The sequence below is a fragment of the Acyrthosiphon pisum genome, chromosome A3, assembly GCF_005508785.2.
Source record: "Acyrthosiphon pisum isolate AL4f chromosome A3, pea_aphid_22Mar2018_4r6ur, whole genome shotgun sequence".
Classification (NCBI taxonomy): Eukaryota; Metazoa; Arthropoda; class Insecta; order Hemiptera; family Aphididae; genus Acyrthosiphon; species Acyrthosiphon pisum.
In genome coordinates, this window is record NC_042496.1 from 16,306,436 (window position 1) to 16,324,012 (window position 17,577).

General features: G+C 29.1%; 1 protein-coding gene across 2 annotated transcripts in view; it reads left to right on the top strand.

The window, feature by feature from the left end:
* LOC100167476 (heparan sulfate glucosamine 3-O-sulfotransferase 5-like) overlaps positions 1 to 17,577 on the top strand; it is a 44,281-nt gene that overhangs the window by 11,031 nt on the left and 15,673 nt on the right. The window contains exons 2-3 of one of the 2 annotated variants that reach the window (XM_029491753.1): positions 269 to 513; positions 9,335 to 9,550. In XM_029491753.1, coding sequence (XP_029347613.1) covers positions 283 to 513; positions 9,335 to 9,550 — 447 coding nt within the window. In that variant the 5' untranslated portion in view covers positions 269 to 282. Of the gene's footprint in view, positions 1 to 16; positions 514 to 9,334; positions 9,551 to 17,577 lie in introns of those variants that run through there. The other variant, XM_001942493.5, reaches the window with a different exon arrangement.

Genomic DNA, 17,577 nt, shown 5'->3' on the forward strand with positions numbered 1-17,577 from the left:
ATCAATGTAGTTTCCGCAATCTTTATCAGTGATACTCAATTTCGCCGTCCTTGAATGTTGCAGTACCCGCAGCTGCGCGCGCGTTAATTTGCAACCACGGTTAACGATATTGCAACTGCAGTTAAATATTTAATAACATGTTAAAGGCGGTTATCTGTTCGTATCTTACCATCGATTCGATCATCGTTTTGGCGAATAAAAAATCGAATTATCGCTATAATAATATCATAACGGCGTAATCACAGACGTTGTCGGTGGTGTGTTGCAGATGCGCAAATCGTAATGCGAAGATGGTGTGTTCCGAATGTCCAATGGTCCCAGTTGGTGTTGTGCGCCACCGTGCTGTTCCTGCTGGGCGGCCTGCACATTTACAGAGGCCCCAACGGCGGACCGCTGCAGGCTTTGGACGAAGTGGCCGACGACGAGGACACTTCCGGTTCCGCCCGGACCACTCAAGACGACCGGGCGTACCGGAGGCTCAGGTTTCCGAAGACCAGCAGACGATTGCCTCAGGTGGGTGCGAGAAAAATAAAATACGGACAAAATACAATATCACAATATGCAATAACACGGTACGTGGGTACGGGCGTATAGGCTGTCGAGTCCGCGGGGGTAACCGTGTTTAGGCGACCACAATCCTCCGGCCCGTTTAAAATCATCGTTATTTTTCAAGTCGGCCATAAACCTGTGTCGGAATATAAAACACAACGTTTTTCGACTGCAGCGTCGATGCGTTAATATGCATACGCGACTGCATTTTTATTGAATTTATGGACGTGACATTATTTTGTAATAAAACCTCGACACGCGGACACATTGACGGACCGGTTATGTTACGTAATATTCTTCACGATAAGCTTAATTATTTTGTTTAATATCAAATTATATATTCGATTTAATCATTTATAAGGAAGTTGATGGTAATTTATTTGTTAAATGAATATTTCAATAGATCTTATAGTTGTACGCAGTATCATAAAGTATATAATAAAAAAGTTATCTTCAATTCTCATCTAAATATAATTAATATAAATTTCCACGCATGTATTTAAAAAAATATATATTGTATATATTTAAAAGCTACTTTTCAATAAATATTAAATTGCATAAATACTTAACGTGTTATAATTATAATGCAATAGTGGTTTCTATTTAGTTGTTTTAAAAACTAAACCATTGTCTATTAGTATTATATTATAATATTTGGGATTAAAAAATACTATTATTTTTATGTCAATCAATTTAATCAATAATTAATTTTTAACTACTCTAATTTACTTTTACACTATTCGTTTTTTTATTTCTTAGGTAAACTACGGTTAGCTAAACTTATTTACCAAGTGTGTGATTAGAGTATTTTTTTTTTTTTATAAAATATAATATTGAATATATTTAGTATATCTATTACAATTAACGAGCAAACACAGAATTTAATTTAGAGATGTTTGATTTAATTATCCAATGGCATAAACATATATATAAACTATATTATTATAATTGAATTTTGGACAATCGTCGTTCCCTGAGACTAATAATGGGGTATTGAAAATATGAACTTAGTTTCAATACTGTAAATAATATAAATTTTAACTCGTTAATAATTGCTATACACATCACAATAATATACAATGTAACGCATTAGAACATATGTGACATTATGCAATTCAATCAATTTCTGTAAGATTAAATAATAAATAGTATCTTTTTTTTTATTCAAAAAACATACGTTCTTTATTTAACATCACAATTATACTATTATGTAAGATAATTCTATGTTTAAATAATAATGATAAAAAATAGTCAAATATTAATACGCAAACAATTTTTTGGTCGTATCAATAACTCAATCTTTATGTATAATATTATAATGATAATAAATAGATATAATATCATTAGAAAGATCATTATTTTTGATTGCACAACAAATATATAATTTGTTTGGAAACAAAATTTTCATTGAATCTGAGTTTTTTTACACTTTCACTCGTGGGATTGTTGAAATAGTCATAATAATATGTTTCAGATGAATATACTGTTTTCGATAATATTCGTTTTACTGTACTCTAATGAAAATAATATAAATTCAATTTCAGATTCCAAGCGGAACTATGCATGTTCTGGTTGGATGATGTTTGCTTTATATTGTGTCTTCGGTAGTGGCTTTTAGTTATCAAATTAGATCCAGTTGGTACATTGTGATTAATAATTCCTTATATTTTTCATAATCATCAAAAAAAAACTAAATATTTTTAAAATTTATTTTGGTATTTTGTTGCAATTCAAAAACAAATGACGATAGAATAGTAGTACTAGATAATAGGTAGGTATAGAAAATTACATCAAATATTTGTATTAGCATCAGAAGTAGTTTAGTTTCAAAATATTTTTACTCTTCCTAAGCTATTGATGTATATAGTATTTTTTTTTATGTCTGAAGACATTTTTTAAGCGGGTAAAAAGTACAAAATGTCCAGTACTTTTCTTAATAATTGCGAAAAACGATAATTTGTTTGTGGTTTTCTTATGTTGTAGTAATTTAAAAACCATAGACATTTTAAACATTTATAAAATATTAATACTAGCATTGTCATGGTATAATTTTAAAAATGTTTTGACTCTTTTTTTAAATATTTATGAACAATTTAAAAAATGTAATACAAGGTTCCTCAGTAGTTTCAGTAGTTTTTTTTTAGCTATTTAAAAATATTAAAGATACATTGGCAAAATTTTAACTTTGTAGTTATAAACATTTTAATTTGTGATTAATACTTATGATTAATACTTGACAGTTGAATACAAGATTCCTTATAAGTACCTAGTTCATATTGTGACCAACAAATCTGAAAACTATAAAATCATTATTTTTTTTTTTATTATTATAGACATTCGAAGTTTAAATTTGGACAAAATTCGATAATTAGACAAAAATAACAGTTTTAGTTATTTTGTAGTTATTCAAAAATATTATTCATACTTTGAGCTTGAAATTTTTACTTATATCATTATATTTTACTCACACTATGTCTCATTAACAAAACATTAGGTTAAATTTATCGTTTTTTTTTTTGTGTATTTGGCTATACATTATACCACGAAATTATTTCCGCTGTTCTTCGGTATTCACCAAAAATAGTTAATAACATTAAAATATGATATATAAATACATAGTTACTATTATAATAATTAAATATGAATAATAATATAATAAATGCAATGTTATCGGCAAAAATTAATCTAACCTAACCTAAAATATTATTAATAGAGGATAAATAAATAATCTTAAATACATATTATTAAAATTACATTATAAATACATATGTCATAAAATATACTGCAGTGATATAGGCTGAATAGGGTATACCCTCTTCCCTATTCTGTTGTAATTCAAAAAATGTTGTTCGTGAGGACGTGAAACTTTTCGCTTTACGTATATTATTATTATTTACTATACAAACAAAATTTCAAAATATTTAGATTAAACAGTATTATCGTGAACTTATTAACTTGGTCCTAATGACCGTCCGTATTGACTCATAAATTAATAAAATTTAGTAATTCTAGGATACGATACAATGTTATAATAATACATATTATTTGTTTTCGTCAAATATAAGTTCAATCACCTTCACCTATAAACCGTCTTACTAATAGCAATATAAATATATAATAATATATCCTTAGGTATAATATAGTTTTTCATATACAATGATTTACTATTGACTTTGAATTGAATACATCCATTATAATAGCATACTCTATGACGTCTGAGGAGTTATTATACTCGAAACCTACAACCGTAGAGCAAAGGGACTTTACGGGATTTTTAAGTATAATGCATTTATATATACACGATAAATTGTGATCTCTATGGTCACACAAATTTGAAATTTCTATTTAAAAACTAATAATTGCGTTTATATAATACTAACGAGTGTTAGTGTATATGTTTGTGGGTATATATTTATGAACCATAGTATGTATAACGAATATAATATGATAATATTATACAACTCATTCCGTATATGAATCGAAAATTCGAGGAAAACGAACTTTTTATCGGTCACACCAACAAACTGCATTATGTTCCAGATGTGTACGTGTGGAGAATATAATAATAATAATAATAATATGTTTATATATTGAATAAGGTTGAATCTCATCCGACACGAAAACTGAATGAATTATCGCGCTGAAAACTATTATGTAAATTTATATAAAATATATATCATATTGTACCTGCCGTTGCTTATATTTAAGAGTAAAACGGGTTTGAATCTTCGAGTATACGCCATATGTAACCCGGGTAACTAGGAGAAAATTTAACCAGGTTTCGAACCCAAATCCCACAAAACCTATAAACTCGTTCACGGTTGACAACTACATACCTATTATGTAGTTTAACGTATAGTTTGCCTATGTCGTATATTATGACAATGTATCCGATTGCATTTATGTATATTTTTTTTATTTAATTTATAAATCGATCCTCCATTATCCATCGGAATCGACTTTTGTTTTTAGATTTCTAATGTATTCCTGTGTAACTATGAATAGTTGTGGTTTATATTATTTACTCTACACTGCATGGTTTTTTCTACTTTAAATAAAAGTAGACATTTAAAATAGTCTTAGACAAATTCAAATAATTAATATTATAATAGTTTTTGTAGGATACATTTTAATTGACTGTTCGGTATTTAATTGTAGAATCCAATACTTAAAAATTAATTCGTCTAAATACAAATTTAACAATATGAGTAGATAATTTTATAATATTATCCTTATCCTATTGAATAAAAAACAATATATAATATAAATCATAGCTACTATGTATTTATTATTCATTCGTAAAAATGTATAAAACATTTCTTTCACTTTGAAGCATATTTTTGTGGAATTCGGCCATTTCAGGATGTTGGATTTTGGTTTTAAGGCTTGACCGTGAAATATTTATTTATTTATCTATGTCCAGAGTACAGTGAACATTTGTTTGCATAATATATTTACAAAATAGTACATTATTTTTAAAAATGATAATATTTCATTGACGTCTGACGTATTTTTTATAAACTTCTCTCAATTCTTGTATGCTCATTCGGAATATTATTAAATTGTTATAATATTATGTTTGGCCAAGGACAGAATTCGTTTTTTTCTTTTATCAATAAGAGAAAATAAAATGTTTGCTTGTTAATTAGTAAAGATTAATTAAGAGGTAAGGTAAATATTACCCCGTCCAATTTGTCTTTTATTGTAGGTATAAAATTATGTATGTATATTATAATAGTATCCACTACACTAATTTATATTTCTCTGTTTGACAAAAAAAAAAAAAAAAACTTCATTAACATTAATAAACGTAACGTCATTATTTGCCAATGGTCAAAATAAAAATGAATACCGATAAACTTTGTTATTATAGTCTTATAATTTTATCCAACTTTAAAACATCAATTGTTTCAATATGATAATATTACAAACCAATTAAAAATATTAGTGTTACGATTCGTTATTGAATTTAAGCCACAACAAGACATTATACTTTCATTCGTCACAATAGGTTACTACCTATGCGAGATTCGACGAGTGTGGAATAAGTGGAAAAAACGTTATATAAATCAGCGTTTGACTACAAGTTTAAAATTGTATCGATTGTGATTTTAATTTGAAAAAACTATTGAAACAATTTTTAACGTTCGAATTAACGTCTCTCTTTCACAAATCAAAATGTACATGTCTACGAAATGCGTTGCAAGTACCGTCGGTTTTGTGTTGCTTCTCTGATCATCGTGCAAGCAGCCAATTCGCAGAGATCTCACCCTGTCAAAAGCTCTTCAAACTCCCTCTCCTCCGGCACGGTTTTGATCGTCGTGTACTATATGCGAGTCATTATAATAATTTATGCTATTATGGTAACCGTTACGACACACCATTCGTAGGTACTTTATGATATAACATTATATCGTATTATATGATATATATTTACTTACATATTCAGAATTTCTCGTACACGGTATTCTATGATCTAGTTTACCACGCTTACTTCAGAATTTATTCGTTTAGGTGCTTTTGCTTATACCTCATGAATTTGTAAAACTAATAATATACGTACCTACCATAACCATATTAAATAATCGTTGAGATAAATAGTGCACACACTGATTCTGTAAATGTTACATTTCAAATGTAATACAACATAGATATATAAGTATGTGAGCTTAAAAAATGTACACTCCTTCGAGTTTGGCGATAACATAATATTATTATAGTTATACACACAATTAAATGAAATTAAAATAGAAAAATATATAAATGATTATGTTTTACTAATCTCAAGTGTCATCTCATTATGCTACACTATTTTTGAACAAATCGTTTGAGTTATTCGACAAATAAGTATTAATCAATCGTAAATGTAATGATACGACGGCATTTATCAGATTCATATATTTTATTAGAATCGTGTTATACGACATTGTTCATTTGTGATAAAATAATCTCATTGCTATGTAGAATTGGTATCTATTATTTTAAAATAAGGTTTTAATTTTTTTTAATAAAATGTTTAAACTACCTGCCTAAGAAAAAATAAACCAATAATCGATTATGTGTGATTAAACTTTTGAACTATCATAATTTTCACCAATTGATAAAGAAATATTTCCACAACCCTGGTTTCATAATCTTTATTCATAATCTATCTAAAATGCATAACATCATCTTCCATTTCTGATTTGGCCATACCTTACTTGTGACCTCTCATTCCTTTAAACTTTAATTGAATGACTACCCCCTATGCACACTCCACAATAACCACGTGATTTGTGACATTACCCATTTATCTTCAACTGCTCTGAATAATCACTAAAATTGGGCTACCAATTGTTCTTTTTCAAAATCTTTCAATATACAAAAAAATATCTCATTACACAAAAGAAATATTAAATAACACATATTATCATTATTTAACTCACAGGCTACATAGTTTAATTTTGTTTTTGTACATAATTTATATTTTAAAAATTATTTTTAACCTTGTAAACTAATTTTAATTTTCAAAACTAATTTTCTAACAATATTCAAGTAAATAAAAAAAAAAGTATTTTAATGACAATTATTTTTTCCTATCCATTATATACTGTTGTCTTTAATGCACTTTGGCATACATACACATTATATATACATAATGATATATATAACTATAGTGTTATTTTGTGTTTCGTACTCTTATAATATTTACTTTTTGTTTTGAAAGTATGTTTAGAAGACATGCGATTATCGAAAAAAATTAATGTTAAACTTCTTTTAAAATTTTTATTTTTTTTGCCTGTGAAGTTTTTTTTTTTATAAATGTAGTGTATATTATTATGTATTATGGCAACTTATTTTATACAAATAAAAACAAATGTTGCAAACTTTATTATCTATTTTTTTCGTATTAAGTATTTAGGTATAATAATAATATGAGGAAATCGTTGTTTATTATTATTTTCTTAAAAACCCCATCGGGTGTCATTTTTCGTGTCTAATTGTATTAACATTTTCTTATGTGCTGGGAGTACAAAATAATGCACACGTCAAAATGTACACGTCGATACTTTATATATTTCGTAGCGATCTTTTTTCAAAATAATGTGCCTTATTTTTGTTTTACACCCCGAAACGTAGTTCAAACAATATCGTATCATGATCAGCACTGTTTAATTGATTTATTTATTTTTTATTATTTTTTTATAGGTAATAGTTTACATAGTGTAATAAAAAAAAAAAAGGTAAATAAAAATACATTATTGGAAATGAGAATAAATATTCAAATCTATAGGTACTATATTATATTATATGTATACTACCTGAAGCGAATTTAGTTTGAATGTTAATATATTGTCTCAATAAAATATTATCATAATATTATTGTAGTATGTATTTAGCTTTTTCGTATTTATTATTTTTTCGTACTTGTCTGGTACCACAATACACAGCTGACATGTAATTTACCGCAGCTACTCAAATGTATCTAGCGTGCTTTAATCGTCTTTATAAAATATCCATAGTATTACTATTAGTATATATAATGCAATAAATGAGGTAAAATATGCAGGTGGTATATATATTCGGCGTTTAGTATAATAGTATAGTATGGCATGGTTTATTTTTAACATGTGGACTACATTTTCTGGTGACTTTACGAAAGTTCTCTATAATGGCACGGGTACATAATATATATGTATAAGAAACAAGGCGTCTACAAATAATTAATAGTTAACGACTTGAAGTATATAATTAATGGGTTTTTTTATATTTTTTGAACAATATAATGAACTATTATTATAATAAATTATGTCTATAACCATAGTAGGTAATAACTAATAATAGTATACAAGGTATATTAAAACCACGTCGCTTTAACGTATTTAGTAATGCACTTGAAAATGTCAAGTTTAAAAAAAGGATGAATGTAATGCAAAAAAACAAACAACATATTATTATTATTGATGAACGATTCATATGAGCATTGCGAATGTATGCATTGTAATTGTACTTTAATTGATATTAGGTTTATTTTAATCTGAAAACAATTATGATATAAATAATATTTTTATAATTTATTAATAATATTTAAAAGTGATATAATAAATAAGTATATTACATTAGAAATAAATACTCATAATAAATAATGAGCAATCCCATTGTTATAGTTTTAAAATATACAAACAATATGTTTTCGTTTACAATTAAAAAAAAATGTAATTTAATTTTAACAAATTCACCTAATTCCACCGGATATTTTGCAGCGAATTTTAATGTTACTACTATAGTCGGAAATAATAATATATTTCAATTTGAAACAAAATATGTATTTTTCATTATTCTGGTATATTGTTTTGTGTCGATGATTTTTTTTTTTTTTTATTAATAATACATAATTTATATGCACAACGTTTATGCACGATGTTAAATAAAAGAGGAAACGGCGAAATATAGAAAATAATCGGTTTATTTTACGTTCCATACATACCATCGGGTTAATTATTATTTTTTATATTAAAATGATTAAAATATTATATTAAGTATTAAAATAACTCTTAGACTGCAGTTTCAATAAAATGTAATTAGAAAATTAACGTTTATCCAACAGAAGCTATGAATACAATATCAATAATATACATACACAAATATTAACACGTTTTGGAACTGATGGACAGAGTTGTACAGAAGAATGTAAATTCTAGATCGTTAATCGATACACATTATAATCGGATTATCTGTACCCGTGTATTTAATATTATGATACCTATACTTATAATATATAAATTAATTATTATGTCGCAAACAGGCGATCATCATCGGTGTGCGGAAAGGCGGCACGCGGGCGCTGTTGGAGATGTTGTTCCTGCACAAGTCTGTGCAAAAGGCCAACGGCGAGGTGCACTTCTTCGACCGGGACGACAACTACGAACGCGGCCTGGACTGGTACAGAAGGCGAATGCCGTACTCGTTCCCCAACCAGATCACCATTGAAAAGAGTCCCAGCTATTTCGTGACACCAGAGGTAAAAAAAAAAAAAAAACGTAACGAATACGGAAAATACCGATCGGTGAGGGTAGCGACTCTATTCGGGTTACGATGCAGCAACGAGGATATCCGTAAAAGACACGACATGGTTATGAGGGTGTGGACGGACGTCCAAGACGGAAGTCGTGTGCGGTCGTTAAAAAAATATCCCAACACGCAAATCGACAACGTTTTCACTCCAAACGCACTCCCTCCTCACAATGCCCGCCACCAAATCTCGTCGAAACAGTAAAAGTCGTCGAGGATTTTATACGCACTTTTTACATTTCCGTAGTGCACCAAAATATCGCTGGTTAAACCGGCGGAAAAAGGGCCTTATACAGAGGTCGTGTACGAGTACATAATAATATATTATTATTGTTATTATTGCGTTGTGTACTATTGCAGGGTGGTACTATATAAGTGGCGTGTTCGCGGTGGGCGATGGGTATCGACTTGCGGCGAGGGGAGGGACGTACAAAAAGAGGGAGACTGCATCACGCGATCTCGGCGTACGCGGGTTGTGCACGAGGATCCGATTATAATATTATATTATATACCGAGCGACGCGTAGTTAGCCGACTTTTAATTAATTTTTCCGATAAAACCGCTTTTCCGCCGATACGTATTTTCGGTTTTTTTTTTTACCCCGTGGTCATTCGCCTTGATTGATTCACGGTCCCCGTACAAATGCGCATTTTATTACTACAAAAAAAACAAACGTGTGTGCGAGAGAAAATACTGCAGGTGATGTATATGCGCACTAAATTACATTTTATACCACTTGGACGCGATGTCCGGCCGGTTACTTATCGAATTCGATACTTTTCGCTACTATATTATAAAGTAATGGCATCGTTTATATAATATATTTACGCATCTATTTTTAAAATCACATTATTTCACGGCTCTTTATCGCCGAATTACGTCGTCGAAAGGCTGTTTATTATAATATTGTAAAAATATGCAAACAAATTATTTCAGTATATAAATTCGAAACTACTAACAAATTGTGTGACGAATAATAAACAAGTTAAATACGAACGGTATAGTGACTGCTATTTACATTTTTTATATTTTATGGACAAAGGAAAAAAAAATTACGACGCTAAAATAATCATTCATTGAGTTAAATTGATGAAATAATTATTCCTTGAAATGTTATTACAGTATAATATGAATAAATTTTGATATTATGCGACGCAAAACCGAATAAAATCAATGCGAAATGTATTATTATTTATTAGCAATGACTATAACAATACTCGTAAACTCACACATAGTGAAAGTTATACAATACATATAATAATAATACTGTGTACATATTACGCTTCCTTTTTTGTTTGTGTTGCATTGAAATAATAGTTTTTAATTTTTTTTGAAATTATTGACTATATATACTTTTGTGCACGTCAGCCATTCACAAGCAATATAAATTATATCATGACGGTTTTATTTTATATTCCACCTATCATTTCTTGATAAAATATGTACACTGTTAATATTTTTTCTTCGTGATAACCCCATGTTATATATTATTATTATTATTATTATTGTTCAATTTCGTTTAAACACAATATATTCCAATACCTGCACATGGAACAATATTTGTACATAAATTGAGTTTAGCCAAAAATGTTATTCCGATGTAGAATCCAGAGCTGCAGTGCATGTGAGCAATAATTCGTTGTACAAAAAAAAAATTATTTATTACCTATATATATTATATTGTACTTTGCCTGAAATTCGCTAGGACCCATTTTTGATGGTAGTATTATTCACGTTCACTTTGACGTTTAGAATCCTTACGATAAATCATAACAATAATCACAAAGGACTTAATGTCATGTCTATAAAAATATAATTCGAAGACAATGTTTTTGTCTTATTATTATACTCTTTAAACATTGAAATTTAAAATAAAAATAAATTTCGACGAATTTTATTCATGAAAGTGATACAACATATTTTCAAACAACAGTTTTAAAACTTCACATGTTAACATTTCTTCAGAATCGTCTAACGGTTATTGGCATTTTTCTTTCGTACAGTTAGATGCTTTCGTAAAACTACTTGGATAATATGAGAAATTTGATGCAAATCAAAGCAAAATTCGATAAGACGTCTTATACCAGAAAAGGTGTTACGTGAAACTTTTCTTTATAAAAATATTTTTTTTTAAAAAAACACAGTTTTTTAAGTCCAATACGTTTCTCAGTTTGCTGAGAAACTAAACAAAGTTTATTATTTATGGATAAACAAGTTGAAATTTCTTGATATATTTATTTATACAACATCCCATATGTTTACAATATTATTTTTTCGATTATGTTATGTAAACAAAATCCTAACCCATACGACAATATAGTGAATTCGAAAACACGTAGGTACATAGAATCTATATTATATTTTATCAAATATGTACACAAAATAGTGTTTTATTTTGTTTAAAAATTATACCATTTCTCTCGTAGTTGATTAATTCTTTTTTTTTGACGGAGACAAACACAATCACACGGTTCTATAATATTGTGAGTAAATTATGTATACATTTTTTTTTTCACTTTACATATTATATAGTATAAACTATATTAAGTGTTATTTTTGTCAATAGTTCAAAAATAATTACTACTTACTAGTTTGTGTAATAAATAAAAATAAACGTACGTGTAATGGAAATATGCTCAAATAAATAATATAATAGTTTACTCATTTAAAGTTCGTTTTTAGACACGCCATTCCATAAACCCCTGCAGTATAATATTTTATATACTTGAGTTAAATGTTTAAACCATGAATCAGTGTAGGTATTGAAAATGTAAATGACAAATAAAATATTATATTGAGGTATTGACGAATATATTATTTTTAATATTTGTAGCTTGGTGTCAATTTTAATACGATTGTCACAACATTGGGTGTATATAACTATAGAACTGTTTACTTGACTATTACTTTGGGTAAACATAATAAAACTACATTATTGTACTGAAAAATTAATAGCAAAGTTTTCGACAGACATTTGAAGGGTACCTTCATAAAACAGCCCTACGTCACATGTAAAAAATAAAATGAAATTTGAACATAACCAAAAATATTCATAATTTTCATGACAAGCAAATGATTCTACTTATGCATATAATCAAGTTAAACATACTACTAAATATGATATTATTGAGGTCGTTTTATTACGATGTGAGTTAATAGTTGTGTCATATTAATTTTTAATTTGAAATGTATGCCAAATTGCCAATTACCTTTTTTTATAAATAGTAGGTTGTTGCGTATAATAATCAAATTACTTGTGATTAATATGTTATAAAAAAAGAATATTATATCAGAGTCTCTGGGTTATATTTAACGAGTTTATATTGATTGACATTTTAACTAACTTGTTAACCTATAATTATCAACTATGGATTACTCGATTTTAGCAACGCGAGCGATTGTCATTAATTTGTTTTACATAATAATATAATAGTTTTAAAAACTCAGAAATGGTCACACTGAAAAGCTTATAAACTGACTTCTCCGGTCCTTTCTACCGGGATCAAAGATTTATTTACTTCGTTATTTGAGTTGAATTTTAAATTATGAAATAGCAATCGGAGCAAAAAGGTTCGTGCAGCATTAAAAGGATTTTGAATTAAAAATAGAAGTAGAACAAACTGTCAAACACGTATAGAGAGTATTAAGTTAGATTTTTTTTCGCTGTGCTCAAGAGGTATTATATATAAATAATATACAAACATGTCATTATGTTTCAGTCAAGTATTCACCAATTTTTTTTTAGTTTTGACATGATCACAATCCTTTAAAATGTCACGTCAGACATATTGTGATCATCAGCGAGAACTTCCCGAAACATTGGTTACTTTTGTTTGATTACAACTGTGGTACATTTTTTCAGCGGTGCAATGCTAGTACTAGTGCAACGGTACTAAATAATAAATTAGATTAATTTAATAGTCTTAAGATATACAACAAGTGTAGTAGTGCGAAGAAATTGTTATCAAGTATAAGACAAAGGAGAAAGAGACGTGTTAATTCATTAATTTGTTAGGGGAGTCTTGCGTAGAAAAGTCGGTGTGTTATAGTTCTAGAGTGTGTCTGCATTGTGTAAAGGAGATTTTTAATTAGATACTGTGTACCTACTATACCACTACCACCACCTATGGGAGAAATACACAGAAAACTTAATTAAAAATAGATTTTTTTCAAGTGCGTTGTCGATGGAAGGCGCTGAACAAAAGGTTTTGATTTATCGAAACCACTCTGAGGTCCTTTAATTTGGTCTTTTTTTTTTCGAAATGCCTGGAATTTTTATAAAAGAAAAAACATTTTGGAATTTACATAATGACATTTATTTTAACATAAAATAATTGAATACTCCTTTAGAGGTAGTTATCTGAAAATAAAAACTGCATATTTGTATTTTTAAAGTGTTACCTAGTAATTTAGTTTAAAAAATATAATTTCATAATCCAAAAATGAGTGGTTCTATTTTTTTTCTCTCATAACTGATTTTCATTTAGTTTGATCAAACTAACTAGTTTTTATGATTTTCTCGATGGTACCATATTTACACAATTTGTACTTACTCGACGAAGAAGTCCTAAGGTCGATGAATTCTCGAAGCTTATATTATATAACATAATTATTTATATTTAGCATAAACGTTGTATACTTTTAGAACCCAACGATGTGATTAAACTTTAGTGTAAACATAAACCATAGTTCAAATAATTCAGTTGTCACTACTGATATCCACGATTCGGAACACCGTGATTGCATTGTGAGTATTTACATTTAATTACAGACCATATTTGATTTTTTACATTAAAACCACCAGCAAACAAATTAGGTGTATGATTTTGAACCGCTCAGAAATTCAACGGTTGTACTTTTACAGTTTTCGTTCTGAACTTGTGTAGACGATTTTGTAAACGGCAGATACGATTACACTGAAGAGTATGTATGCAGACGTAAAGCAATACTTTTTGAGTCAACCTCCGTGTAGAAGCACACATATTATTTAAGAACGGTTGAAATGAGAGCTTCCTTGTTGTCTGTAATTTCGTAGAAATGTTTTAGGAAAATAGAAAAACGTACTTTTATGTGCACCAAACTAATGATTATATGTAATGTAATTATAGTAAGACGTTGCATTGTCTGCAATTTTCGTATTAAAGGCATAATTTATTTTGGTTAGACCTCTGGGGAATTCATGGGGCGAATTATCGGATATATTTTATGAATACAGTATTGTTTAAACTATAATTGAATGTGATTCTGTCCGTTCTTGCATTTATAGAACCTTATAAATTTAAAAAAAAAATATATTTTTCAACAGAGTTCTAGTGATACTCAAGGCATTCGTGAAATTGATAGAGCAGTCGACTTCTTAGAGACTTATCATTCGTTACCTAGGTGAATGCATGTATGTTGTTAAGAACTATCAGTCCGGCCATCCGTGTCACTGAAATATTCGTCTTACAGTGTTAATTGTTTTTTTTTTTGCGTTTTTAGCGGTTTTTAAGGCCGTTTTTGATTCCAAAATAGTTTTGAAAGTATACAAAAATGATGTATTTGTTTAAAAATTAAAAATAATAAATATTTCCTATAGGGAATGGTCTGGCGAGACGTGTTGCTTACTCTCATGTATTTTTGATTTTTTCAGAGGAATTAGTGACGTTCTAATTCATTACAATTTCTTGCTAATTAAAGGCATATTTTTTTTTATAGATTTCGCAATTAGGGAGGAGGCTGGAAAAACGTATAGATTTCTTCCAAATTTCTCGACAGATGATAAGAAAATCAAAATAATGACTTCTTCCGAGTACTGAATACTGATATATACGATACTCTATATTATTAACCTGATATCGCTTATCGAAACATCTTTTGGAGTATTAAATTACTAACATATTTAGTATAAATATTAAAGTAAAAAACATTGTTATAAAAGCAATAAATTCGTATTTTCGATTTAAGTCTAAATATTATAACGTTAATGTACACACAAAGGTCGTGACCTTACGCATCTAACAATAATATAATTTTGTATTCATGTACGCAAACCTATTACAACAGAATTATGTGCAGTTTACTTATTTTACATAGTATAATACCATACTATAATATTATTATAACATTTTATTAAACGCCTGTGAGAAGTCGTAAAGATTATTATTAAGATTATTTCATATAATAATAATCATCTGAGTTAATATTCTACATTAAAATATATTTGAATTTTCAATAATTCAGTGCACTTTGTATTGTATTGTTATATTCTCACGGGCAGAGGTCTAGTCGAATTTTAGGGAGGAATGACTATTATTTTCAAATAAAGCTGACATTTTAATAGGCAAACATATTACTCATAATATTACATACCATTCCATCGGCCGTAATAAATATTATTTATTGTACATTGAACAGTAATATTATTCTACATGACATCAAATTTGACAGTTAATATTAATCAAATGTAACGTTTATAATAAAACAAAAATGTGTTCAGCTTATTTTTAATTGATATTGAATACCATTAATAATAAAAAAATATATTTTTATTTTTGGGATGTGACGGACATGGATGAAACACGATGAAAATACGATTTCACACAATAATATATATATATTTTTTAATAATAACACCGACATTATATCATTCCGATTTTATGGTTTACGTGTGTAGTACACGTCGTCCAACGTGGAAATTCGATTTTTTTTCGCATCGGTTTGAAAATTAAAACGTGCGGGTTGATCGCCTCCACCGGCCACAATAATAACCCCCCTCTCGGTCCAGCATAATTTAATAATGCCTGAGTGTTATCGTATAGATTTCATTTTCGATTCTCTGTTTGGCGTGTACAAAAACTACTGTGGTACTGCAAGTCCGAAACGATAATAAATTGATCGCGGGTGGCGCTTAAAGTGATGCGATAGCGCAGCGTAATGCAACGTACAGTGTATATAACAACGTGTAATGCCCGATGAATTCTCGTGACCTAGTTACGGCTACGTCGTCGTATGACCCCACGACTGTTGTGTACAGGAGACTGCTGCCATCGTGTGCCGTTGTAATTGAATTTTTCATTTATTTTGGCGAAATTTCTTGTCCGACGTCGTTGTCCGCGTGCAATCTCGTTTGCGCAGCGTCGTCGTACGATGTAATTATTATCATCATTATTATTATTATTATTATCGTCCGTACATATTATTAAAACTATACTCGCTCGGCCTCGTCACCGCACGTCACCTCCACGATTCCCAACACGCTTGATTTAGTTTATTCGGATCATTATTATTGCGTCTGGTAACTGCAGAGCTATTAAATTTTACTATCGCACGAACCTCCGAGCACCGTATAAAAATATATGCTCGCCGTGATTGCGTTGTACGCGTTCGTGATAACGTGTTGTGGCAAAGCGCCCGGCGTTCGATTATTTATACGCCTCCGTCCGTAAAATTAGGTACCCAACGATTTCCGCTCGTGTTAATATGCGCTAATTATGTCCAGAAAGTGTGTCGACTCGGCCGTGGGGTCGGTGATTAACATGTTTTGTGCTGCGTTTTGTTTATATCCACCGTTTGGCCGTAATGCGCCGCTCAGTTTCTTTGATGATTTTTTCACGTTCGAATTTCACGTTTTTTTTTTTATATTATACTTCACAGTTACTCATTATACACGCACCGCTGCAGCATTCAATTGGTGTGTTCTCGAAAGCCATTGCCCCGAGGGTGGAATATAAAATATTTCTTTTCGAATCGTTGGATCGTTTGAGTATAATATTTAAAACGACATTGTCGTAATACGCAAGAGCTTCTCCTGACCGGAGTACTGAGTAGTATATGATGTTATGCGCGTTCGGCTTGTTTGTTATTGTCATTAAAACTGCAGTATACAAAATAAGCATAATATATAATTTAATAATATATGCGATCGTATTATGTTTTGAGTACTATCGATGTATAATATATTCATATGAAACTATATATATGAAAATTATACACAAT